Source organism: Drosophila albomicans, chromosome 2R, assembly GCF_009650485.2.
Source record: "Drosophila albomicans strain 15112-1751.03 chromosome 2R, ASM965048v2, whole genome shotgun sequence".
Classification (NCBI taxonomy): Eukaryota; Metazoa; Arthropoda; class Insecta; order Diptera; family Drosophilidae; genus Drosophila; species Drosophila albomicans.
In genome coordinates, this window is record NC_047631.2 from 30348004 (window position 1) to 30374402 (window position 26399).

At 38.7% G+C, this 26399-nt stretch overlaps 9 protein-coding genes across 27 annotated transcripts in view; 4 read left to right on the forward strand and 5 right to left on the reverse strand.

Annotated features, from left to right (window-relative positions):
• The window catches only part of LOC117576616 (F-actin-monooxygenase Mical), a 51387-nt gene extending 41436 nt beyond the window's left edge, over positions 1-9951 (reverse strand). For 7 of the 16 annotated variants that reach the window (XR_007955364.1, XR_007955363.1, XM_034261518.2 and 4 more), the window contains exons 1-3: positions 9773-9948; positions 8381-8426; positions 2793-2904 (exon numbers count right to left, since the gene is read on the reverse strand). The gene's annotated coding sequence lies outside the window, so the exon portion shown is untranslated. Of the gene's footprint in view, positions 1-2792; positions 2905-8380; positions 8427-9772 lie in introns of all 16 variants that reach the window. The other 9 variants (XR_004572959.2, XM_034261526.2, XM_052007361.1 and 6 more) reach the window with 4 other exon arrangements.
• A 176-nt stretch (positions 9952-10127) lies between these two features.
• LOC117575773 (WD repeat-containing protein 61) lies at positions 10128-11709 on the forward strand. Its single transcript, XM_034260139.2, has 5 exons — positions 10128-10271; positions 10329-10629; positions 10683-10921; positions 10986-11173; positions 11232-11709. The coding sequence occupies exons 1-5, from the start codon at positions 10269-10271 to the stop codon at positions 11503-11505; spliced, it is 1005 nt and encodes a 334-aa protein (XP_034116030.1). The 5' UTR covers positions 10128-10268; the 3' UTR covers positions 11506-11709.
• Positions 11441-12482, reverse strand: LOC117575774 (protein NDUFAF4 homolog). The gene is made up of 4 exons (XM_034260141.2): positions 12236-12482; positions 12082-12173; positions 11776-12022; positions 11441-11717 (listed from the first exon to the last, which is right to left on the reverse strand). Exons 1-4 carry the CDS (start codon positions 12378-12380, stop codon positions 11578-11580), a joined length of 624 nt encoding a protein of 207 aa, XP_034116032.1. The 5' UTR covers positions 12381-12482; the 3' UTR covers positions 11441-11577.
• Positions 12483-12827: 345 nt separating this feature from the next.
• On the forward strand, positions 12828-14591 carry LOC117573915 (dimethyladenosine transferase 2, mitochondrial). The gene is made up of 4 exons (XM_034257426.2): positions 12828-13467; positions 13571-13710; positions 13775-14091; positions 14153-14591. The coding sequence occupies exons 1-4, from the start codon at positions 12945-12947 to the stop codon at positions 14589-14591; spliced, it is 1419 nt and encodes a 472-aa protein (XP_034113317.1). The 5' UTR covers positions 12828-12944.
• Position 14592: 1 nt separating this feature from the next.
• LOC117573917 (uncharacterized) lies at positions 14593-16037 on the reverse strand. Its single transcript, XM_034257430.2, has 3 exons — positions 15778-16037; positions 15156-15252; positions 14593-15066 (listed from the first exon to the last, which is right to left on the reverse strand). The coding sequence occupies exons 1-3, from the start codon at positions 15883-15885 to the stop codon at positions 14636-14638; spliced, it is 636 nt and encodes a 211-aa protein (XP_034113321.1). The 5' UTR covers positions 15886-16037; the 3' UTR covers positions 14593-14635.
• A 380-nt stretch (positions 16038-16417) lies between these two features.
• Positions 16418-19310, forward strand: LOC117573914 (protein cereblon). Of its 3 annotated transcripts, XM_034257425.2 has the most exons (6): positions 16421-16719; positions 16780-17472; positions 17531-18176; positions 18233-18747; positions 18813-19043; positions 19111-19310. In XM_034257425.2, the coding sequence occupies exons 1-6, from the start codon at positions 16698-16700 to the stop codon at positions 19134-19136; spliced, it is 2133 nt and encodes a 710-aa protein (XP_034113316.1). In that variant the 5' UTR covers positions 16421-16697; the 3' UTR covers positions 19137-19310. The 3 variants fall into 3 exon arrangements, with proteins under 3 accessions (XP_034113315.1, XP_034113316.1, XP_034113314.1); XM_034257424.2 differs by having other exon boundaries at positions 16418-16719; positions 18245-18747; positions 18813-19310; XM_034257423.2 differs by having other exon boundaries at positions 16422-16719; positions 18813-19310.
• Positions 19311-19621: 311 nt separating this feature from the next.
• Positions 19622-21477, reverse strand: LOC117573916 (E3 ubiquitin-protein ligase FANCL). 2 transcript variants are annotated; one of them, XM_034257429.2, is made up of 3 exons: positions 21377-21477; positions 19825-20765; positions 19622-19764 (listed from the first exon to the last, which is right to left on the reverse strand). In XM_034257429.2, the coding sequence occupies exons 2-3, from the start codon at positions 20644-20646 to the stop codon at positions 19726-19728; spliced, it is 861 nt and encodes a 286-aa protein (XP_034113320.1). In that variant the 5' UTR covers positions 20647-20765; positions 21377-21477; the 3' UTR covers positions 19622-19725. The 2 variants fall into 2 exon arrangements, with proteins under 2 accessions (XP_034113320.1, XP_034113319.1); XM_034257428.2 differs by lacking the exon at positions 21377-21477 and having other exon boundaries at positions 19825-20981.
• A 29-nt stretch (positions 21478-21506) lies between these two features.
• LOC117573918 (mite group 2 allergen Gly d 2.02) lies at positions 21507-22784 on the forward strand. Its single transcript, XM_034257431.2, has 3 exons — positions 21507-21630; positions 22170-22277; positions 22348-22784. The coding sequence occupies exons 1-3, from the start codon at positions 21561-21563 to the stop codon at positions 22692-22694; spliced, it is 525 nt and encodes a 174-aa protein (XP_034113322.1). The 5' UTR covers positions 21507-21560; the 3' UTR covers positions 22695-22784.
• An 878-nt stretch (positions 22785-23662) lies between these two features.
• On the reverse strand, positions 23663-24735 carry LOC117574706 (uncharacterized). Its single transcript, XM_034258619.2, has 2 exons — positions 24596-24735; positions 23663-24537 (listed from the first exon to the last, which is right to left on the reverse strand). Exons 1-2 carry the CDS (start codon positions 24696-24698, stop codon positions 24104-24106), a joined length of 537 nt encoding a protein of 178 aa, XP_034114510.1. The 5' UTR covers positions 24699-24735; the 3' UTR covers positions 23663-24103.
• Between the last annotated feature and the right edge of the window lie 1664 nt (positions 24736-26399).

The following is a 26399-nucleotide window of genomic DNA, read 5'->3' on the forward strand; positions in this document are numbered from 1 at the left end:
TATACCTAAAATACTTGTATATTCGCTGAAATTCTAATAAATTTAGCTGTCGTTGAATTTAAACAATTTTGAATTAAATAAAAAAAGTTCCATTTTTTTTTTTGCAATTTTGCAATCTTTAACTAAAACTTGAATATAAATTAAAATACTGTAATCCCTTATCGAATCAGAATTTTTATAGTATTCAGTATTATTTCAGTATACAGTATTCAGTAATTATTACAGTATTTAGTATTTTTCAGTATTCCTAATTATTAGTGTATTCAGTATTTTTATACTATATATTTTTAGTATTCTTAATTAGTGTAGTATTTTTATACTATTCAGTATTAGTATGGTAGTATTTTTACAGTATTAATTATCTCAACTCGTAAAATACTTGTAATATTTGCCAACCTATTGAATCAAAATAAAACAACTGGGTTCTTGATTAATTCAGTATTATTTCTGTATTCAGTATTATTAAAGTACTCCCTATTTTTGCAGTATACAGAATTTGTACAGAATTCATTATTATTTTTACTGAATCAAAATGAAACAGTGTTCAGTATTTTTGCTGTATTCAGTATTATTACACTTTTCGGTATTATTACAGTATTCAGTTTAATTGCAAAGCCCGTAATATATTTGTAATATTTCAAAATAGAACAACTGGCTTGAATATTGATTAAGTATTATTATAGTACTTATTATTTTACCAGTATTCAGTATTTTACCAATACTCAGTATTATTACAGTATTCAGTTTTATATTAGCATTTGGTATTTTGCTGATTATTTGGTAGGTATTCAGTATTTTTCCTATACTCAGTATTATTAGTATTAATTCATTTTTATTGTTGTATTCAGTATTTTCACAAAATTGAGTATTATTACACTATCCAGTACTCCTATATTATTTAGTACTGTTACAATGTTCACTATTTTTGCAGTATTCATTACTCATATCTAAGCATGTAAAATTTTTGTAATATTTGCCAACTGAATGAAAATAGAGCAACTGGCTTTAAGATTGATTCAGTATTATTACAGGGGCGTTAAACATAGAGCGAGAGAGAGAGAGAGAGAGAGACCCACTCATTGCAGGTGGGCAGTTAGCCATGGTTAAAACTGCACAGAAACTTGTAAATAGCATATATCTATAGTATATGCATATGTTAGCATGTTACTTGGCCCCCAGCCCAGACAAGTTCCAATGTTTATATTCGTCATGTTGCACGTAGAACGAGAGTTGTGGCTGCCTCTGGTGGCAATGACCTATGCGAGGCATTAAAAAAATCAACAAAGCTAGCTTGCTTTCTGGCCATAAATAGCCATCAAACATTTTGGCAGTTAACAATAACAACAACAACAACAGCGGCAGCAATTAGAGAAATGTGCTTTGTTGCTGGTTCAATAAACTTGCCTAAACTTGTGTGTGGTATTATGAAATTTTATAATTAAAATACGACTACCACTAAATGTGTGTGTGTGTTTGTGTGTATATAGTATATAATATATGGGTCTAGTACCAGAAATAGTTTTGAATAAAAACCGCGCGGAAAATTGTACAATTAATTGTGAATAAAAAGCGAAAAAAAACCACAGGAAATGTTAGAAAGCACAACGCAATAAAAGCAGCAAAACCAACAACAACAAAAACGCAGAATGCGCAGAAAAGGGGCAACAATAAAATACGTACAGAGGAGATAGATAAATAGTATTCGTCGAGATTTTGTGCAAATATCTCTTTGGATTTCACTGAGGCATTGACGACGTTCAACGCTGCGGCGCCAGAACCAAGAAGAACCAACCACACACACACAAACACACACACACACACAACCAGCCACAGTCACATGCAACAATCGCAAGCTGCGCCGCTTTTCACGCTAATATTAGCAGCAAACAACAGTGATAACTGCTAAGAAAAGCAAACAAAAGAGCTAAAAACGAATAACAGATGCCCTACTTTAGCATAGAAATATCAACAATTACTTCATTGTAATTAAACAAGTTAATATTTGTTGATTACCATTGAGAAACAAATACAAGATACTTTTGTATCTTTTTCTACAACATAGTTGAACAACTCAACTTTATTCAAAGTGTATTTGCGGAAAGAGAACTAAACAGCATTGCGTTGTTTTCACTTGAGGAAAGTTTTTGATTCAATTTCGCACATTTGCTTATTGAATTTGCGAGGCATAACATAAATAAATGTGCTTTCTGACTTTCTGAAACTGAATTGAAAACTAAAACCGAAGGCTGTTTGCAACATTGCAACATTGCAACGGCAGCTGCAGCAAATAGGAATCAATTAAAATGTCATTAGATCGTCGATTAAAAATAGTATTTTGTTGGGGCCGTTTTCGATTTCAAGCAACATTTATTTAGTATTTCTCATCGGCCGTATTATTGGCCCAATAAACTTTGCACCTCTCGCTCTCGATGCCTTGGCAATTGGCCAACTGCATTTGGCACTTTGTCTAATTAAAAACTCAACGGGCAAAGTGATCGAAAAAGAGTTAGCCGCCTTTTGTCATACATTTTGGACACATAGATTGATAACGGCAACTGTCAACAGACCGCAGCTGCAATCACTCAACTGTAGCTCAGGTCAAATGCTACAATTGAAATCGATACGAAACAAAAAAAAAAAAAAACAAAGGGTGCCTTCAATCAGCGTCATCGAGGCGACCTTGCCACAAAACTGTTCAGCTCTATGCACACATCGATAACAGAAGGCGAGAGATGCACTCACACATATCATTAAATCGAATTTCAGTTTGATATTTTGCTCTATGAACTCACCTTAAATTGCAAAATTGCTGGCCGACAACATTTGTGAGATAGTTAAAAAATGATAACCAATTGATTTGTTGGCAATAATTGATTTCGCTTTTTTTTTTTTGTTTTCCTTTTGCTAAAAAGATAAGAGAGTAGAAAAAATACAAATGCATTAATAACTTGTAGTCAGCATTAATTATCAACAATTTGTTAGTTATAACAACCATTAATAATACCTTACTTTATATACTATATTCTATCGCTCTCTCAAAGTTGCTATTGAATATATTTTCTATTTACGTATGCAGTTAGTCAAGGTCTCATTTAAGTGGGATATACGTCATCTTTTGCGATTTTCTCATACATATAATTAGGCAATGTGATTCACACTTGTGATGATTCCCAACAGATTCCGGCTACCGTTCTTAGTGGGTGGCTGTCGAAATTGAAATTCAAATTGACATGGCAATTTTCTTTTCCTTTTTTTTTGAGTGCTGCTGTTGTTGCTATTTATATAGGCATAATAACGTTTCCGTAATGCCGTCAAACATTATTCGCAAAATGTTCTTAGGCGGCTGTCAACACTTCAGAATTGAAAGTGTTCGTTTTTTGATTGGCCTTCGGTGGGAAATTACAAAACAATGCTCTATTTTGTTGACTCCCGATCCAATCAACGAAAAGAAAACAAACACTCAAACAACAATCGTCTCAGTTGGAAGATACAAATCTATTATGCCAATAAATCATGACAACGAAATGTTTGGTCAATAAATTTAAACTTGCCACAGAGGAAAGAGAAGAATCAAGGTCTGTGCTCTGCTCTTCTCTTCTCTAAGCTCGATTCGCGTGAGTTTTGTTTCCCTTCTGACAGTGCATTCATTCGCTATTTGAAAATATTATTCATAAGCACTTCGCACTGCACCTTTTGAGATAGAAACACAAAACACCTTGACTTGCACAGCTAGTTGGGCCAAGCCGAGCCCAGAAGCTGTCGAAGCATAAAAACTTAATCATATTTACGACTAAAAGCCCAGGCAAGAGAATGACTGAATGAATCAGTGAGTGAGTGAGTGAGTGAGCGAGTGAATGAGTGAGTGAATGAATGCGAGTGTCTACGCCTGGCTGATTTGCATGCCATGCTTGTTTGGCGGCAAAACGCGATACATTTTCATAACAAACTGGAAAACTTGGCTCAAATTAAAGGCCATGCTGAAAACACCGGGCGTTACAGGTAACGTGACCATAGCAAAGTAAAGCAAAGCAGCTACTGTTTATACCTTTTACTCATAGGGTAGAAGGGTATTATAACTTTGTGCCGGCAGGAAATGTATGTAACAGGTAGAAGGAGGCATCTCCGACCCTATAAAGTATATATATTCTTGATCAGCGTCAACAGCCGAGACGATATAGCCATGTCCGTCTGTGTGTCTGTTCGTCTGTCTGTCTGTCTGTCCGTCTGTCCATGTGAAACACTGGATCTCAGAGACTATAAGAGATAGAGCTATAATTTTTTTTCGACAGCATTTGTTATGTTTGCACGCAGATCAAGTTTGTTTCAAAAATTTGCCGCCCACTTCTGCACCCGCAAATAAAAAAAATCGAATAACAAGAGTAATTTTAAAGCTAGAATTTTGGTATATACAATAAAAACTATAGTAGTACTGATTCCTGAAAATTTTGTTGCGATCAGAAAAAAATTTTCGAAGTTATTAAAGAAATACTTTTGTATGGGCAAAAACGCCTACTTACTATGGCTCTTAGTTGCTTTGGCTGACTATCTGGTATATTGTGCCGTCTATGGTATATTTTGAATGCGGTACTATATCGATATACCAAATATACCATTGGGTATATTTTTAATATTTTTGCAGTATATTCGGTATAATTTGAGAATAATACCGCAAAACATATTGATTTTATTCAAAATGTGTAGCGGGTATCTCACAGTCGAGTACAATCGACTGTAGCTTTCTTATTTGTTTTTTTTTTAGTTTTTCCATCACATAATACATAATACATATTTTCGTCAAGTGTTTGGGAAACTAATTTAAATTTTTGTATTTTTTGCAATGGGAAAATATGAAAAATATTTCCACACAACGAAAGACGACAACGACAACAACAATGGCCAACTACAAACAGCTGGAGGTCATGGCCATTAGCACTGTCAGCTTTTGCAACCTGTGGGCTTTTAATTAATAATGCTTGACCGCCCCACCCCCTCTTTGTCTCTCTTTCTCCGGGGAATCAGAGGTGTGTCCAATTGGCTGGCAGGCTGTCCACGCTGCTGCAGACTTCAAAAGCGGCTAAAAATATGACATGGAAAATGGCCATTTTGCTGATGTAAGCCATTTGATAAAGTGTTTGCTGTGTGAAAGTGTTTGCTGCCGCTGATCATTGACGACGACGACGACGACGAGCCAAGCAGTCAATTGACGCCTTCACTTGTCCAATGTTATGGCGATAAAAATGCGATTAATAATTAATGAAAAGGCACTCACACACCCACATACAGGCACAGCGTCACGTGAAAGGCATTGGGAAAAGAAATCGAATTTAGGCAGCGAAAAAGGCCTTCGAAAACTGAACTCGATGTAATGAGCAGCAAACTGCCAACGATAAGCAATTTTTTGCGGTTTCTTTTCATAGCAAAAGTGTAAAAAAATAGAAATAGAAATAGAAGTAGAGAAAATGTAAAGAAAAGAAAGGAAACTTTAGACAAGTCATCGATGACGCGCCAGTAAGTTGGCCTTCGTGTTTATCCAATTTGTTTGGCTTTTTATTGTTAATAGAGAACTTTGATATTTAATTACACAAACATGCTCACACTTTAGAGCTCTCTTTTCAGTTTTCCAACCGATCAAATTTCATCAGCAGCAGCAAACAAACGCTTTATTTCATATGAAGCCACTCAATTGTCAAGTGCTTCCTTTATCAAGAAATTTATTGCAGGACATTTTTAAGTTTAACAATGTTTGTTAGACATCCCAATGCTAAACACCCCAGTGGGAAATTCAGATATTTCTATGTTTCGATCAGGTCATTCTTTAAATTTATTTCAACTAAATATTTAAGATAACTTTTGTTTGTATATCTCAATGCTAAACATCTCAATGGTAATTATAAGTTCCACAAATGTAGTTGAACTAAATTTTGAAAAGAACTTTATTTGCATAGCCCAATGCTAAACACCCCAGTGGTAATTATAAGTTCGATAAATGTGGTTGAATTAAATTTTGAGAAGAACTTTATTTTCATAATGCTAAACACCCCAATGCGAAGCATCCCAGTGCTAAATTTCGATTGAAACTTAGCTTATTACCCAGAAATTCATTGCAGGACATTCTTTAAATTTTTTTGAGCTCAATACTTAAGATAACTTTGTTTGAATATCCCAATACCAAACACCCCAGTGGTAATTATAGATCGAAATTTAGCTCTTTACCCAGAAATTGAGTGAAGCTCATTCTTAAAATGTACTTCAACTAAATATGTAAGTTAACTTTATTTGCACATCCCAATGCCAAACACCCCAGTGGGAAATTTAGATCGAGACTGAGCTTTTTACCCATAAATTTATTGCAGAACATTCTACAAATGCAGTTGAACTAAATCTTGAAAAGAACTTTAATTCCATAATGCTAAACACCACAATGCTAAACACCCCAGTGGTAATTATAGATCGAAACTAGATAGACTGCTGTGCGTATTTATGACCTACTCTCTGCTAGTTTTCGGCCTAATCAACAAACGTGTTTAGCAACTCGTGTGCTGACCAATTAGCCAAGAGATCATTAATAGCTTTTTATGAAAAGGAAACCAGCATACAACAAAATCGTTAATTACAATTATGCCAAAATTTAATAAGCTTTCAATTATCTTATCAACGGCAAAACAAAAAAAAAAAAAAACAAAATTCTGTTAAACATGAAGCAAATTAAATGGGAAAACGCTTGACGCGTTGGGTGTTGAGCTGTTTGTGTCCTTTCGCCTTGAGTGTGGCAAGTGGCAAGTAGCAAGTGTGGCAAGTGCTAGGAAAGCTACTTTTGCCACGTTGTCTGTTGTTGTCTGTCAGCAGCCACAACAACAGCAACAGCAACTACAACTGCAACAACAACATCGCCAACTAATGCTGCAGAGTTCAAGCAACGACCGCGGCGACGTTTAAATGCAAATAAAACGAAGCGTGAGATACGATGTGCGACTCTGAAGTACACTTTTTTTTCTTTCACTTCGTTTTTTTTGCCATAGCTACGTTTTTTACTTAGTTATTGTTATCAGACGTGACGATGAGTTGTGTTGTCCTGAACTGTGCAGCAGCATGCATAATGCAGTTGCTTGTCTTGCTTCTCATATACTTTTTATATATAGATATGTATATAGTTGCGACTCTCTTCTTCTGCCTGCTGCTGCAAGTTCATCAACCGAAGAAAAACGCCTCGGGCAATTAACTACAAGTTCATATACTAGACTCTTTTTTATTTGTTGATAATCTATCTGCGTCTTCAGATCTCAAGTGCCACATATTGAACTCTCTTCGCCAAGTCTCAAGTGCTTTAAACGCATCCTTGACTGCTGCATTGAAAAACTATCGAGATACAAAAGTATCTCCGCATCTGAGTTGACCTCATGATGTCATGCTTCCTCACTATAAAATTGCTCCAGTTTTTCTTTCATTGTCTTTGCCAAAAAATGGAAGACAATTCTCTTCACACTTCCGACAGCTCTGCATAAATCATAGAATGGTTTGACTGCAGTTTAGTCATTGGACTCAGGGTTTTCCTTCAGTTATTATCGCTCAAGTTTTTTTCCCTTGAGTTACATACGATTATACACATATTTCTATTTCGTTTTTTGTTCTGTTTTTTCTTTTTCTTTTTTTTGCCCTGGATTCTCGCAGTCGACGCACTCTTTCAGCGGCTCTTCTGCCGTGAATGACATTTATGTTTATGGTCTAGTTTCTTTCTTGTACACCTCGCCTCAGTGGGAGCAGAGAAGCAAACATTCATGTGTCCAATAAGGCAACGCTTACTATGTTCTCTCTATGCTACAGATGTTCAGATACGATGTGAAAATGCCATTTCACATTTATTTCTATGCACTTTATGAAGGCTAAAAGTGCGTTCAACTAAAATGCAAACACAATTGTGATGGATAACTGTCAAAAAGATAGCATTATGCAAGAAGTGGAAATGTGCCAATCAGAAAGGTTTGCTTTAGTCATTAAAAACCTTCGTAGTTCTTCATTTAACATTAATGTTGACCTGAGAAGTTTTTTACCTAAAATGCAACTAAATTTTTAAATTTGAAAATACTTGAAAAGATAAAAAAAAATATATGTATATATACAACACCTTGAACTTCTCTTTGTAGTATGATTTCCCCATAGTAAACTTTGATCAGTTAATATTATGAAAGCTCCCCTAAGTGCTCTTATATATGATATAGCTACTAAATTACTAATCTCCATTAATTCTCTCGTTTAAAAAATAAAACTAAACTATAAAACATTAATAAGAATAAATTTCAAGCCACAACAAAAAGCGAAAAAAAAAATAATAGTGTGTAAAGGTATTAATTTAATACGTGGGTATAATTTGTTGATAACTCACCTTTAAATAAAACTTGAATTTTACAACTGTTGAACTATTGAAATTGCTGTTTTTTGTTGTTGTTGGGGGAAGACAGTGAGAGAGAGAAAGACAGAGAATGATACGCGTTAAGCAACAGCAACAAATTAACAATAATAATAACAACCGCAGAAACAACAACAAAGACGACGACGACGTCGGATAAATAAATACGAAAGAAATGTTTGCGCAGAAAAGAAGAAAAAAAAAAGTGGAAACCGGTTGCAGTTTTTGTTTACAACGAACGAGGAGCAAATAGTTATTATAGAAGGGGGAGCGAGATGCAGAGGAGAAGTTTGGCGAATGGAAATCAATAAAACAAACATAAAGAGCAGACACAGCGTTGTGAATAAACGGAGAGCAGACAGAAGTGACAGGCAACAGACAACGAATCCGACACACACACACACACTCACGTTCATACTCACACACACACACTTGCATACAGCACACACACACATACACATGGAAATGGAAAGCAGGCGCTTTAGTTTTGGGGCGGCGGCGTTTTTGGTATTTTTGTTGCTTGCTGCGCACAGCCGGCTGTGAAGAAGACGGGGCGAAAATGGGGGGCGAGAAAGGGGGCGAAACGACTACAACGTCGACGTCGTTTTTCGGTTAATTTAACAAATAGGCGAATAGGTTGTGCGTGTGTGTGCGAATGCGTGCAAATCTGTGTGTGTGTGTGAGCAGGATGCGCGTGCAAAAAAAAGCAGCAGACGCCGACAGCTGAGCGGCAGCGCTCAAAATGAATCATCTGCTTTGCGCCTTTTGACGAAAGATATGAAAAGATAAAACAAAAAAAAAATGTTGCTGCAAAACACACGCACGCAAAGGAACACACACCCACACACACACACACGCAGTGAGCAGAGAACGAAAGAGAGAGAAGCGATTGTATTATTTTGAATTCCAGACACGCGGATATGTATAGTAAAATATTTATAATTCTTTATGCAGCCGCCGCATTCAGCGAGGAGAGCTTCTTATTTCACGGCGGCGACAAATTCTCCTCTGTCTGCTTTGCGGGCGGCAGCAGCATAGCAAACAGCACGCGTTGGTCTTTTTTCGATTCGTTTTCTTTTTTCATTTGCTGGGTTCTTTTCTTGGTTTGTTGGTTGGTTGGGTTTTGGTTGGTTGTTGGTCAACGGCGGCAGTCGCGACGCAGCAGCAGCACCGTATTTCGTTTCACACACACACTAACACACATACACATAAATACACATATGTATATTGGGCAAAGACAGCAGCAACAGCAGCGCGCTGCTTTTAGCTTTCAGCATTCAAATTTTTTGTAATTATATAACTGTGCATGTGCATTTTGATTTAGATCCCGTTACATATAAGAGCGCACTTCAGCTTTGCTTCACTTACACTTGTTTTGGTTCTAAAAACACACTGTCGTTTTTCAAATCGTCGCGTCTACCGTGCTCAATGGTTTTTTTTCGACTGCACTAGTGTTGGCGGCAGTGTGACCACGAAACGCGAACTCGAAAATGCACAAAGCACGTTAGAAAAAATACCAAGCATATAAACTTGCAAATTTTATATGCAAACAAGCTAGCTGCAATCATAAATGAAAAACAAAATGCTAAACTTAACTGCTGCTTTAAATAACACGAAACATTGCTCTAATCTAATGCCAAAATTCTGCTTAAAATTTAAAGTGCTACTCAAATTGTAGCGCTGTTAGGCTGTAATTGGAGAAGTCATGTTAAATAACATTATGTTAAAACATATGGGATTGTTGTTAAGTCAAAACGAACTAGTTTCACACACTCCAGCTAGCTCCAAACTCAATTTATTTGCCAGCGCGGAACCAGCGTGTATTGTTTGTTTGCAAAAAGCTAATTGAATTTTACTTTAAAAAATGGTAAATAGTATTTCATAAAACTATAGTGCTTAGTGTAAATTGTTTATACTTTTGCAGTTCTCATTGCTGCACAAAGAGGAAAACGCACACGACAACGCACTGTGGGCATGCGCCTGGGGACGCGACCCGGAGCCGGCAACAAATGCCGATGATGAAAACAATGATGAACCGGCTGAGGAAAATCCCTTTGATTTCGACAAAAAGGAGCCAAAACCCACGGATTTCATTGTCAGCGGCGGACTAGATGATCTGGTTAAGGTGTGGGATTTACGTGAGGATAACACACTCAAATTACGACATCAACTAAAGGGCCATGCTCTAGGCGTTGTCTCCGTGGCAGTCAGCTCCGATGGTCAAAGTAAGTTTGTCCAAGATAAAAAGCAACCTTAAATATAATTTATTCTCTCGCAGCAATTGCCAGCAGCTCGTTGGACTCGAGCATGTTTCTGTGGGATGCCAAAACGGGCGAAAAGAAACACAAGCTGACGTTTGGTCCTGTGGATTTGTGGACTGTGGGCTTCTCGCCTTGCAACAAGTATGTGATCTCAGGCCTCAATGATGGCAAGATCTCTATGTACAGCGTGGAAACGGGCAAAGCTGAGCAGGTGCTGGACGCCCAGAATGGCAAATATACGTTGAGTATAGCATATGTGAGTAAAGCAAAGCAGAAGATTGCCTAGAAACGTTTTAAATTCTTTTTGAAATCCTTTACAGAGTCCTGATGGCAAGTATATTGCGAATGGCGCTATTGATGGCATCATTACCATCTTTGATGTGGTTGCTGGCAAAGTAGCACAAACTCTTGAAGGTCATGCGATGCCTGTTAGAAGTCTCTGCTTTTCGCCGAACTCACAAATGTTGCTCACGGGTTCGGACGACGGGCACATGAAGCTCTACGACGTGTAAGCTTAGCTTTAGGGCAACTTCATCATCTTGTATTAATTTCTTCCTTTTTAACAGTGCACATTCCGATGTGGTGGGCACGCTGTCTGGCCATGCCTCTTGGGTACTTTGTGTGTCCTTCTCCGAGGATGGCAAACACTTTGCCAGCTCCTCCAGCGATCGCAGCGTCAAAGTTTGGGATACAGCGGAACGAAAATGCTTGAATACCTTCAATGAACACACGGATCAAGTGTGGGGCGTTAAATATAGTCCAGGCAATGATAAAGTGATTTCTGTCTCGGAAGACAAGTCGCTGAATATTTACTATTGCCCACCCAATGCCATTGTGTGATCCATTGCAAGTTGTACAATAAATCATAGGTTTAACATTAACAACAATTATTATATCTTTTTGCTATCCTAATTATGGTTTGCTACTCTCGGCATCCTCTGGACTTGTTTTCCTCTCCAGCAGTTCCTGCTTGGCGCGCGTTAGCAACGTATCCTTGTACTTCTGATCCGGTATATAGACGCTGAAGGTCTTAAAATAGTACAATATATTCTCTGGAAACAAAAATATATTGTATTGTTAACAGTCATCATTATATTTAAGTATTATTACCAAGATGATCCTGCTTTAATTTGTAATCGTTTGCAATTTTACTGGCTGTATACGTTTCAGGATCCAGCTGATGATCGTTAATGAACTGCAGCGCCTGTCGCAATGTGCAACGTCCGTGTGCCACACGCTCCGGCTCCAAATAACCGTACTCAAAATCATCTGGCGTTGTGCGCTCCAAAGGCAGCGGTCGTTCCTGCTTCTCTTCGCTGGCCGCTGTTGCCGCTTGCCGTTTGATAACACGCTCAATCTGTTGGTTGATAAAACAACATTAATATCCTTATTGGTATTGTGCAGTGTTTAACCCACAAATTGATCCTCTGATGTTACATAAACATCTTTTAGTCGTGTGTTCAAGCCATCGTCCTTTATGTTTAGCTTGTCCACAAACTTGGGATCCACTGCGATAGTCAAAAATCGTTAACTTAGTAAATAATTATTTGAAAAACAGAAACTATCTCACATTCGAGAGTGCGTTCCATGTCCCGCAGATTGGATTCGTATTTGGGCGCCGGCATTGGTTTTTCACGTTCCAGCACACGATGCGCACGATTCTCCACATTGAAGCGATTGGCTTTACGTGCCACCATCGACATTACTTTGCCCATGGCCAATTTCTTTATTTTTAATTAATAATTTCTACAATAAAAGTGTGTTTATCTCTTGGGTGTTAAAATTGAAGCAGCTGAGAAGCGACTGCAATTTGTAAACATAACCAACAAAGCAGTGCTACAAAGCGGCAGCAGAGACTGTGCTGGAAAGCGTGCATAAGAATGTGAGCGCTGTAAGCTTTACAGTCCACAGTGTAAACAAAAACAAAGCATCTCAGCTGTTAACCAAAATAAATAAGAAACTGGTTATTTATTTAAATACATGCAATTAAAAAATTGGGAAACGCAGCTATTAGCATTTGCCTTTATGAAATTTTTTTAATCGTTTTATTTATTCATTAAAAAAAAGGTTTATTTCATTTTTTGTTTTCCCTGTTAAAATTGCAACAGCTGTGGAACGATTGCAATTCGTAAACATAACCGTAAAACAGTGCTGCAAAATTACAGATTCAGCATTAGTGTTGGCAGGTGCGCCTTTAAATGCGAGTGCTGTAAATATAAACAAACCGTTGCAGATGTTAGCCAACAATTAAACGAAGAATTACAAAGTATTAATTAAAAATGATACCACTGCGCTTCAGCCTACGGCTGTGCGGCGTCAGAAACCTGCCAAGTATGACCGCAGCATGCTATCAAAGCACCAAGGCGCAGCGTGCCGAGCAAGCGGAACGCATGAGTCGCTATAGCACCGAATTCCCAGAGAAGCTGCTGGCCAAGAAGCAAAAGAGCGCCGCACAAATGTATGTAGCGGATGCGCAAGCAGCCCAACAAATCAATAGTTACCTGGAGCCACATCTAGCCCAGTCAACATGCGATACTGTTGTCGAACTCAATCCTGGGCCGTGCCACTTGACGCGCCATTTGCTGGATCGTGAGGCGCAGTTTCGCAAGATTGTTTTGCTGGAGTCCACAGAGCACTTTATGCCACGGCTGCAGGAGCTGCATGCTCTGTATCCGGATCGTGTCAAAGTGCGCCAAGGCGACTTTGTCAGCCTCTGGAAGTTGGCTTTTATGGACAAAATGGACAGTGGCATGAGAGTGGCGGATTTGCTGTACGAGATGCCACAGAAAGGATTCACTGAAGGTACTGAGAGGAAAGGGTTTGAGATTATATATTGATATTGATAACTACTTACAAATATTCATGTAAACTGTTTACTAATTGATTTCCTACTTTCCTTTTGCAGATATTAATGCCCTGGTTTTAGGTGCCGTTGGTTCCTATCCGTTCTTCATGCATCTGATCAACTCTTTGATCTTCCAGACGAGTCTTTATAACTTGGGACGCTGTGAAATGATTCTCGCCGTGCCGCCACCAATTTATATAGTGCGTATTACTGATCAACACTATATGCCTTATCTCAATCTCGCTCTCTCTCTCTCGTTTACAGCACTTGACATGCTCCAATGACATAGGTTATCTGATCTATCGCTCCACCTCGGTGCTGTTTCAAATACTATTCGAGCATCGTTATATTGCCAAAGTGCCTCGTGAACATTTTCTACCCCAGCAAGCCAAACACACGCCGTCCAAAAGCAGCAAATTGCGCAAGGTCAAGTCCATCAATCCGGAGTACTTGTATCTGGTGAAGTTTCAACCTCGACGCAATCTGCATGAGCTTTGTGCAGTACAGGATTTGCCTGCCTTGTGGTTCTTCATTAAGCAGAACTTAGTGAGTCGTCGCAATCGGATTATACCCAATTTAGAGTGAGTCACAATAAGTTAATCATACCACTTGTTGCTCTAATTAAATCGAAATCCCTTTCAGAAAATGGGTGCCTGGCTGTGGTCCGCGATTGATAATCAATCAAAGCGCTTCGACGCCTGTTGAGCCCCTTTATGCCGATGAGAATTTGCCTCCTTACTCCATGCCCAGCACCACAATGAGCACCAGCGATTACTTTCCCAACATTAACATTTACACACAGTTTGGCGATCTCTCGCCCAGCCAAATGCTAACACTCTTCACACAGTTTCGCCAGTGGCCCGAGTACAGTGAGAGTTCATTCTTGGCCTCGCTGGAGAATACGATGCTCAAGCTGGAAGCGGTGACTGATGAACCCGGCTTGGATGATGGAGTCAATCTGCCTGAGGAGGATGATATAAGCAGTGAGCAGGCCGAGGAACTGCTCGAAGTTGTGGCCGAAGAAGTGACACCAAAGCCCGCCAAGAGTCGCAAAAAAAGCAAAAAGTCAACAACTGTTTAAATACGATACATAAGTAGTTTTGTTATTTGTTTTCTTTGCAATTATTAAACTTGTTTCGAAGGCGCAGTAGCTGCAGCATTACAAACTCCTTGGGAGTAAAGGCGACTGCCTGGCAAACATTTCTCAGCCACCTCAATGTGATAATAAGGTGGGGCTTCCGCCGCCTCCTCATCGCCAACGCCCAGACGTGTCTCCAGCTGCATCGACAGCTGCACACAGTCCACCATCAAGGTCTTGGGGTTGACGCCCAGCACAAAGGTATACTCCTTGAATGGACAGGGATTGCTGCTGTGATTGCTGTTGCCAAATTCATAGCATTTGTCACGTATCATGAAATGTCCATCCTGCTGGCAAGGATTGTTCACACACTCCGGTATCACCTTCTCCTTGTATAGCACCAGAATCTCGCCTACTTTACAGGGGCCTTGCCTATAAGCTGGATAGCAGGCATCGGTTTCTGGATAATACAAAGCAGCTGGAAAGTACACGAATTAATTAATTGTGTTTAAAATCGTGTATGCACAATTATGTCATCATCATGATCATGATCATCGCTTTGCTTACCTGGCGCGCAATCGCATATCCAGTCGTTTTGCTGATCGCCCGGGTAGAGTAGTTGATAGCGGGAGCAGCGGGCGGGGGAGTAAAGCGGCTTACGACCCTGCTTGCGGGCAAGGTGGTCAGAATGAGAGAGAAAGTGTGTGTGTGTGTGTGTGTGTGTTGTACAGTGACGAAGCAAATAGTTAAACTTTGTGGGATTTTTTACTACTAATATTATTGCTATATTTTTTTTTTTAATTATTGTCGCATAGTATGTTCAATTAGCAAATTGTTTCCTTTTATATTTTAATAATTTTAAAAGCTATACTACAAAAAAATTGCGAAAAAACCGCCAATTGGTGTTCTCATGTTTTTAATTTAATAATTTATTTCATAAAATAGAAGTACCAATTTTATTTTATAACTTCTTTTATGTGTAGCTATCTTTCCTCCTTTTTTGGATTTCTGTTTCTGTTTATATAAATTAGTTGTTAATTAAATATATTTTTAAACAAATCAACCATAAAGTCGATTATACTTCCTATGTGCCAATAATTATGTTCGTCACTGTATCTTGAGTTCAATGATGTTGTTATCATCAACTCTGAGCTAGTCTCATACATGCGATTTTTATTTGTTGGCTTACCTCCAGATTACTTTTAGACTTATCTATGTCTTGATCCTCCACATAGGCAATTTGTGCAATCACCAAACCAAAAAAAACCCCAAACATTAAGAAACGGAACTCAAACATTTTCTTTTTTTTTTGCTTCCGATTAAATGCAAATTATATAGTGTCGTCTTTTTTGCGGTGACGCGCGCTTTAATAGCTCTGTTTTGCGCGTTGAAATCAACAACTTTGATATTTCTGTTTAATAACCAAACGTCTCAGCGAATCAATTTAAACTGAGCTCGGCTCCCCTGAGAAGCAACTCCAAGCTCAGCATCTTAGCTCTCAACCAACCAGTGCTGCCATCTTAGCTTTTTAACTGCTAGATGCGGCGTTTTGGAAATGCAATTAAACGACTGTGGCTAAATTAAAAAAATCATCTTAACAATCATGTCAATTTCTTTGAATAAATGTAAAATCATAACATATCATAACATAAGCTACCTTCTTTTAAACAACTTTGAAATTATGTCTAGCTAGCAGTTGCTGACAGCACTGTCATAAACACATCCGTATGTTAACAGAATGCTGTTAAAGATCATGTTAAGCAGGTCAGTGTGACTGGTAACGAATGTTCAATCGGTTTTAGAGCTGCCAGCGTGCTATAAACGAAACTACGCAGCAGCTGATTATATTATACATTAATAAAAATCATTATTTTTAAATTACTGCCATGTTGGCAATATATTACAAATTTAATTTTTTTAACAAGGTATACTGTGTTAGTAAAATATTTTATTTCTGCCACTTAGCGCTGTCATTTGGCAACCCTGGCACGAAACCTTCAGCTGTGCTTTTGTATACATATCAAAATAACACAGCAAAACTGCAGCGAAAATTCAAGAGTAATCATTTCTTGTCGTAAATTGTAAAAATAAAAGCCATAATCGCATAAAATGGATGAGGAAGAGACGGCAGGTGAGTGTGAAAATACTATGCAATAGTTTACAGTGTCTTATATGCTTAAAACACGCATAGAAATCGATGAGGCAACCTCGAACGAGGCGTCAAACGCTGCACTTGCTGTCGCTGCTGCTGCAAGCGACGACATGCAAGTGGTAGAGACAGAGACAGTGGCAGAGGCGAGTTCCGTGGCGGAGGCGGAGAATGTTGTAGTACAAGCGATAACTGAACATAGCCGAGCACGACTTGAGAATATGCTTGAAGGAGTGGAAAATATGGTCGAGGAACTTAGTTATCTTATTGGCCATGACGCGGCCTCCTACGAGGCGTCAAATCCTGCAATTGCTAACGCTGCTGCAGCGGCACATCCGTCGGTACAGGCAGAATCTGCCTCGGATACTAGAACACAATTTGATACTGCACATAGAGTATATCACAATAGCACAGATCGACTTACTAATATGCTTAGGGCAGTGGATGACATGGTCGTTGAGGTCAGCGATTTTACAAATTTAATACGTGATGTCGACACACTGAGAGATGAGCCAGATGCTACTACAGATGAAGCACCAGCAGCTGCTGTTGAAACAGTAGCAGCTGCTGATGAAGCAGAAGCAAGTGCATCACCGCCTCCCGCTGTGGAGGAACTGCCACAGGAAGCGGAGCCACAGCAGGAAGTTGAGCCACACATCGCAGAAATGCCCGAGGACAGCGCCAGTAGTGATAGCATCAGCAGCGACATGTCTCTGGGTAGTCCAGGCAGCGAAGGTAAGCTCTAATTTGTTTATCGTGCAACTTCTTTTACTGGAATTGTTTCTGTTTGCAGATGATTCCGATATAGAGGCCATGCCTCGCTGGATGATACCAGCGAACCGCGTGCGTTCTGCTGTCGATATGCTTGTGTCCCAGGCACGCACCCAGGATGGCGGAATCTCGAGTTTTTTGCGACGCGAGAACTTTTTGCAGCGTGTGCGGAGCATGGTCTTTAGCCAAGATCGCATACGCAATCGTGTTACCAATGAAGCCAATGCTGTTGCCGAGGATACAGCCGAAGTGGAGACACCCCCAATGGACACGGAGATGAACGACGATGTGCGCTTCGACACGAATTTGCCAGCAGAACATTCGTATTTTGGCAACAATTTGAATCGTGTGCCTGGCGTGGATTATTTGGAAGTGGGAAGCACACATCGCATGCTCATCTTTATGCACCAGCATATCTTGTTTCCCGGTGAAGTGTTGCCCTTCATGATAAATGGCAGCATCATCGATGAAGAAGTTAATGACGCGGGACGTGATGGCGTCATTTTTGGCGTAGGCTTCCCATTGATGCAGCCACCCGATGATAATCCCCACAAGCTTTATGGCGTCACATGTCAGATCTATGAGAAGGGCGAGAGTGGCAATCATCTGGTATTCTACAAATCTCGTGCCCTGCAACGCATTGTTATCAATTGCGACGACATACAAGGGTGAGTTAATTGATTTGTAGATTTCTAGATGGAAGCTTCATTTACTTGCTGCTCAGAAATCCTTTCAGACCGCCGCAGTATATCGCACGCAATCCGACCATGAAGTGCTACAGCAAGGTCAAGATTTTGCCAGAATATTTCCTGCCCGAGCCGCTGAAATGCCTAGACATGGGCTCGTTGAATCGTTTTCGTGATATACCCTCAATGAAGGATAAGTTCCAACGCTATCAGTTGACGACAACGCCTTGGCCACTGGAGGCGTGTCAGGAGTATTCGTTTGAGGATATCATAGAGAAGGCACGCAAGAAGCTAGAAATTCACAAGATTGACACAATGCCCCGGTGTCCCATACAATTGTCCTTTTGGTTGGTACGCAATCTGCATCTGACCGAGAAGATGATGCGTTTGACGTTCCTTACGAATTCAGTGAACACAAGACTGCAGCTCATTGGCACCACATTGAAGCAGGAATCGCTCTTCTACTGTCGCTACTGCAACAGCAGTTTGGCCTCTTGTTCCGATCTGTTTGCCATGTCCAAGCATGGCGTGCAAACACAATACTGCAATTCAGGTAATGACTACAAATTTATTGTCTCGCTAACTTTCAACTAATCGGAATCGAATCTTTTCTTTTAGGTGGCTATATTCACGAGACGAATACGGTTTATCGCGTCATCTCGCATGCCATTGGCTATAGCGGTGAACCATCCACCGAGTTCAGTTGGTTCCCTGGCTATCAGTGGCATATTATTATCTGCAAGTTCTGTGCTCAGCATGTGGGTTGGGAATTCAAGGCAGTCGAACCAAATTTGGCGCCCAAGGTCTTCTTTGGCCTGGCTGGTTCCAGTGTCCGCATCGGAAGAACCAGTGAGCGAACGCCAACCAACAATGGCAGCACCTTTGTAGTCCGTAATCTTATGCGTCTCGTCTCTAGAGAATTGGAATGAGGCTGGCGACTAGTGAAACGCATTGGCGGCGGCTTCAATTGTTTATTCTGCTACTGTTGTCGTCGATGTCCACGACGACGTCGACCCGTTGGATCTTTGGAGCTGCGTAATCTCTAGCAAACATAGCGTAGAGCATTTAAAATTCGTTTCACAATTTTCTCCTAGAAATAATTATACTAATTTCCTTTTTTGGGTTTTTCTATTTCTGAATGGAAATTTGAACTGGTTGAATAGAGAATGGACTAAAATGTGTGTGTATGCGAACATTAAGATTGATTTACCAAGTTATATTAAAATTTAACCATAATTAAGAAAAACTATTAGTTTTATTTGTAAGAAAGGGTTTGATGTTGTGAAGTTACTGGTTAGGTTTAAAGGTAGGTGATAAGGGGGAGGAGGATAATGAAAACAGGATATTTCGGGTCATAAATATTATATATTATAATTTAACCATATTTAATTTTTTTTATTTCGTATTCTTTTTGGTTTTCTAGAGGTTTCAAGGATTCAGCTTGAGTTTTTTGAGGTAGATAATTTAAAATTGATACTCTCTAATGGATTTCATTTTGTTGCCGACAATATTGTTTAGTTATTGAGGACATTCAAGTTTTCAATAAGGCAGCAAATGAGGTAGATAATTTCTGTAAATATATAAAGTTTAGTTATGTATTCTACTTATTAATGAAGTTTTCTTAACTCACCGCCTTGCAGAACGGACAGAGGCCAAATGAGACCTCCAGAAATGTTTTGCCATCGATCAACGTATCAAACCATTCCTTTAAACATACAGCATGACACTTGAGCACGCAGCGCGAATTGTCGCAGGAGACAAGAGGCACTTCGCCCGTATCCAAGCGATAGACATAGCAAATATTGCAATGCTGCTCCTCCTCACTCGCCGCCTGCATCTGGCCAAGATCACCGCGCATGGGAAAGTAGCACAAATCAAAGATGCGCAAGAGATTCTTATGCATGTCCAGTTCCATGTCCCAGCTGCCGAGTCCATCGCTCAGCACGTGTCGCAATTGTGCCACTTCCTCAGTGGGTCCAATAATCTGCAGCGCCATGGAACCGTAGCTGGCAAAAGGATCAGCGATGGTGAGCTTCAAATAGACACGGTCCTTGAGCGGAAAGACGCGACTATTGTGCTTTGTGGTAATGGGTGATGGCTCCAACACATCACACAGTTCATCAATGTCCGCCAAGCTGTCGTAGAAGGGACGTAGCTCATCTAGCAGCCTTAGATATAGAGCCAAGGCATCTCCTAGTGAGCGGGCACTTGTTGCCAGCATCTCGCCAAGGGAAACACAGTCGGGTAGGCTGTGCTCCAAAGGACGCAAAGATGGCAACTCCAGCTCCAGATAATGCGCATCATAATCCGCAAAATTGCTGAACCGAATTCGGGAGCAGCGATCATCTAACTGCAGTCGATACTCTTGAGGTTTGTGCAGGTTTAGAATCTCAGCATAGATATTTTGTTGCTTGCTTTGGGCGTTGTCCACTACAGTTGGCGCCGGCAGCATTTTGGCCAGCTGCACTAGCAAATCCTCCAGACTGGAGTCCGACTGCACCTTAAGATTGGCATGGTTGTAGAGTTTGTATTCCAGTTGCTGCTGCAGATGCACTTGAAAGTCGCGCAGCTCTGGAAAATGCGGCAAATACAATTTCAATCTTAACCACTTTTCATTTATGAAGACGACTCCACTAATAACATAGGCTTTATTTTTGATGTGCTTTACTTGGAGGCCAGGATGTTTGGCTACCAAATCACGTAAATCATTATTTTTCTCACAAAACATTTGAATTCGCTTTTATGTGCTAAATGTAAACAAAAACTGTGCTCAAACATACAAAAATATGACCAGACAATAGCGCTAAACATATCGATAACATGTGGCGGCTGAGCGATAGACACCGCTTGCTTGTTATATCGACAGTTGATTTAAAAATATGCAAATTAAGTGCTTCCGGTTAACGATTCATTAGATTGTATTTAAAAATAGTTGTCGACAATCTGATCAGCTGTGCCGGCTTTATTTATTGAACACTTCAAGAACTAATCTCGACAATTGTCTCCTTGCATTGTGATTGTGTTGCGTCTTTAAGTTACTGCCTCAACACTTATCAGTCAAATTTTACGTTATTTACTGATTCTGACACAACAATTTGTACACCTGCAGACTACAATGTATTTCATTATTATTGTTTTTTTTTCTTTTTTTGTTGTTGGTTTTTTCCAACTTCTTGTCACACCTGCACATTTTAACCGCCGTCGATAGGCATCCGCTTAGGCGTTTGATAAACCTCACAGCTTGGTCATCACTTTGTGGATGGTTTTGCTATTTAATGTTGCTCCATTGCCGCAATAGTTTCATTCACTGTATTACGCTGCTGTCGATTTATTGTGCTAACATTCAATAAAAAAATCACTTTTATAATGCTTCGCTTTGCTTTGCTAACTTTCGCGTGTTTGTTTGCTGCTGTCAGCGCCACAACAGTTCAGGAATGTAAGTTTAATTCATTTGAACTTTCGACACTTGAATATTTTGTTGAACTTTTAGCATAGGTTGAGTTTATTCACTTTTAAAATTAAACTTTTTTTAGAACTCTGATAAGTTGTTTTTTTTTTATTGCTTTTATATCAAATTAACTCTAGAAATTAAATCTGTGTTAACTGTGTAATTAATGAAAAACTTGAACTAGCATTGTGATTATTGACAACAAAACAAAACCAAAGTTTTCAATCGTATGTTATTCCCTGTTAGTCAAATATCTATCTTTAGTAACTTTTTTTATAATGCTTCGCGCCGTTGCTGGCGGCAAAGGTCGCCTATTATTGTTTTGATTAAAAACATATTTTGAAGACACTGGAAAGTCCCAACTCTTTATTTATTTATGTCTTTATATAAAACAATTTTAAAATCACATAAGTGTACCGTTTGCTGATATGTCTTATCTTAACTCGCAACCTAATCAAGGAATCGGCAGCAGTTCGAAAAATGTTGCATACTTTTCAGTGCTGAACTAAGAGCTTTTTCATTTGCAGGCAAAAATAAACCATTCCCACTAAAGGTTGAAGTTGCAGACTGTGAAGAGCCACCGTGCACCGTATATAAGGGACAATATGCCATTATGGATGTTCAATTTTTGGGTGGTAAATATATTAAATTAAATATTTCACTTCACTTCTCTTCAATTATTTAAACTTATAATTTCCTTTACAGACCGAAACAATCTGAAGAACATTACAACGAAAGTCCAAGCTAAAGTTTTTGGCATGAATCTGCCTTACGTTTTGCCCGAGGAAGTCTCAAATGTGTGCGACAATTTGCTATACGGTGCAATGTGCCCCATCGATAAGGATGAGGATGTCACCTATCGATTCAATTTTTATATTGAGTCCGATTTTCCCGAAATTACCACCGATGTTACCGTGCAACTGAATGATCTCGATGGCAATACGATCACTTGCTTTGTTTGTAGCTGCAAAATTCGCAAGGGACCCTCATCGTTGGTCTTGGAAATCGATCAACCAGTCGAAGTCGATGAAAAACACGATGCCGAGGAATAATATTAAACAAAAGAGTTGTAGCCGACGCAACACTTATAAGCTGACTGATTCAAGCACTTGCTGTTGACTAAATAAACTTCGAATTTCTAATAGATAACTTGATTTTGTTTACTGGGCGCGACGTCATCGTTTGACACTTTTCATTCCAGTGCACCGCCTAATCACATTACTGTTAATCGTGCATGATTAGAGTGATTAGATTTTGATGTGTCGGTGACGTTACGATTTGCACCTAAATTTGAAAATTTATTATGATTGGCCTGGGTATAGCCTAAATGCTAATAAAATCAATGATGATAATCATTTATTGACCGGCAGCAGGTAGTATGAATTGACCATATGGCCAAAAGGTTTCAATTGTTGTTGATATCGCTGCGATTTCTAAGTGCAAAGCGACACTCGAAAAAATTTAAAAACATTTCCAACTTCCTGGGAATTTTCTTAGGATTAATATTTAGTAAGCGAATATCGCTTGTCTTTTCATCTTTCTGAAGAACTCTTAAATAGTCAATTTCCAAGGTTTTTTATAATAAATTTTTATTTTTTCTAGACACAAATAAAATTCTTAGTACAACATTTCATATTTATAAAAAGTAATTCAATTTGGTATTATGCTGATAATACTTTTTAATGATGATAGGAGTTTATGTGCTTACTAATTCTATGTTGGAATCATAATAATTATTTTACATATATGTATATTATTTATTTATTTATATATTATTTATTTATTTATTATTTTTTTTAAGTGCAGAAAGTCGCAATCAATGAAAAATCTTGTAGTTTATCAAATATTTTTTTAAATATATTTTTTTTTTTTTTAATAAATTTTACATTAACTTTGTTATTAATGACTGAAGACGTGCTAATTATATCTGGTATTCTTGGATTTTTTACAGTGTAGGATGATACTCATTCTGAAAAGTGCATTTATGATAAGTTCTTCAGCCAGTAGTCGGGTTTTTTTGTTGCTGTTACTTCTGTTAATTGTCGTCTCGGTACATTTCCCTTCGGCCTTCACAGCACTTTTCCAGGTGACAGGTGTGTGGCAAGGTAACTGAGCGAACAGGTGTGGTAGGACCATATAGTATGAAGAAACACTTGAACCTTATCAATACGGGAGCTTATTACGTTTAGATTTATCGTCTCAATTGCCTTTGAAACTACTGCGTGTGGGGATCGTCGAACGTTTATGATGGTTTGTACTTAAAAATTAAATCTTAAACGATTATTTTTTACAATCTACATTGATGAGTCGTATAAGTTAATGGATATTTATAGGCTGTTGAACGCTAATTACCCAAAGACAACATCAAAAATATTATTTGATATATTGCATAGTTTTTTATTGAACGAAAAAAATATATATTTGTATTTGTATCACAGTTGAGGCTATAGTTGAGTAAAGCTTATTTGCGGTTCAGAAAGTCCAACTCATACATTTTGGTGCTGCCTGTGTTCTTCTTGACTTTGATATCACACAAAAAACAGGTGGCTACATCGCCATCCTGATCGGCCAGATAAAGCTCGATTTTCACACCAATTTCAGGATATTCTCCCACTGGAAATCTGAATAGATAGGTGACATCCTCCGTGGGATAAACGGGACAATAGGCGCCATACATCAGATTGGTGCAGACATCGGCAACATCTTCGGGCAGCTCATAGGGCACCGTTATAATTCCCAATGTTGTGGCCTTGACCAAGGTTGTCATGTTGGTGATGAACTTGTCAACGGCGAAATCAATCTCAAAAATGGCATCCGTTCCTTTAAAGACATTGCACGGAGGCGTCACACAACCATGAACACGAACTTCCAAGGGAAAAGGTTTGCTCCCAGAGCCTGAAATAAAGAGTAGAGCATTAATATTGGCTTGGAAATAAAAGTGGCTTCAACTTACACCGTTTGACTTCTGTGGAGGGTTCTTTATCTACGCATTGAACGCTATTTAGCAGCGTAGCCAAGAGCAAAATGCTTATTAAGATTAGTTGATTCTGTTGCATTGTTATTTTTAAAATTTTAAAATTGACTTTCTTTAAGCAGTTGCTGAAATGATTAAACAAATTACTATACAGACTTCGTTTATATAGTCGACAGTAGAAATTGCTTTGAGTGAGTTTCGTCGGTTTGATAAGCTTATCAAAACCGAGGTGCTTTTTGATTTGTTGAACGCCCAAATTGACTCGCGATCTATTGAGTGCATTTTCTGTAGAATTATATGCTGATTAAGGTTGTAATAATCAAGAATATTTAGGATAATCCTTAAAAAAATAAACTTCTTGAACTTTGCTTTTGCTAGTTTATGTTTCAATTGCTTTATATTTTTATTTCTTTAACATTTTTCACCAATAAAATGCTGTTAAATGCTCCTACAAACAGCGTTCTGCAATTTGTTGACGTTTGAAGTAAACTTTACAAGTTCCAAGTATTCTCACACGTGCAACGCCGAGTACAAAGTCAATGTTGTATAAATCCCTTAACAGACGAAAATCAAGCTACCAATCTTGCTACTTACAAGCTCACTTTACAGAAATTAAGAAGCCAAGAGGTAAATGCCCTGACTTTAAAATTATAATTTAAGAACTTATAAATTCTTTCTACTAAAATTTAAGAATTTTTTAAATTAAAATTGATTATTATTGGACCAATATAAATCAAACTATACAAACTACAAACTATTCTTCAAATATTTAAAAAAAATAACATACCTCCCAACAAAGTTGTTAGACCCGCAGTCAACAAAACTTTAGCAGCAAAACCATTGTCAATGAAACTTCAAAAAGGAAAAAGCGAAAATAAAATGCAGGAAGAACAGACTAAAAGTAAGCTGATAAATATAATTTTGCCGCAACTCGGTGAAAATTTACCAAAGGTAAGTGCACGAGGGTGGCTCAAAAAGTATCTGAGCGTTGACTAGTATTGTGATTGTTATGGGCAAATACTTTTATGAACATCCCTCGACTATTTCTTTTTTCTTCTTTTCGGTTTTTGCAATGTTTCTTTACGGGTGGTGGTGAGTGAGACATGTGGGCAGCGCAGCATGAGATTTCCGCATATATGCTTTTGAAATCGCTCAGATTGCCCCCTCCCCCGTTAGATGTCTTCTGTCCTTGCCCTATGTACTCTCCTCTCTTTCGTGTGTGACACTGAGATGTCACATGCTGCACTGTTGTAATTGTTGTGGCATTATTTGATATGTCAAAGCAATGGCAAAATCCTATACAAAATCATTTCCTTCAAGGCTTTTAGCTTCTTATGCTGCGTTCGCTGTGGAACCACAATATTTGATTAATATCATTGGCCTCGCATTGATTTTTGCCTTACGATATATCGTATTCTATTTTCAGTTCCATCTAATGCAATTATCCGAAGCGTAAAATCTGCGCACTGGGAGAAAGAAAAGACAGCCCAAGCGGCATACTTTCACACAGGCGAATTACTTACCCCATTTCCGTTTTTCGATTTCCCTTTGCACTTTTCTCTTTTATTTCGGATTTTTTGCATATTCCCAAATGTATTTTCTGCCACACACAAGATTTTGTGAGCTTATTTTTGCGTTGCTCCTTTTGAAATCAATATTACCGGTAGGGCCAGAGTTGTCATCAGTTTGTCATTTTTGCAGCTTTTAATCTCGGAAAAATTTTGGGAAAATATTGATTTATGCCGGCTAATGTTTGCTTTGTAGTTTGGATTAACATTTTAGC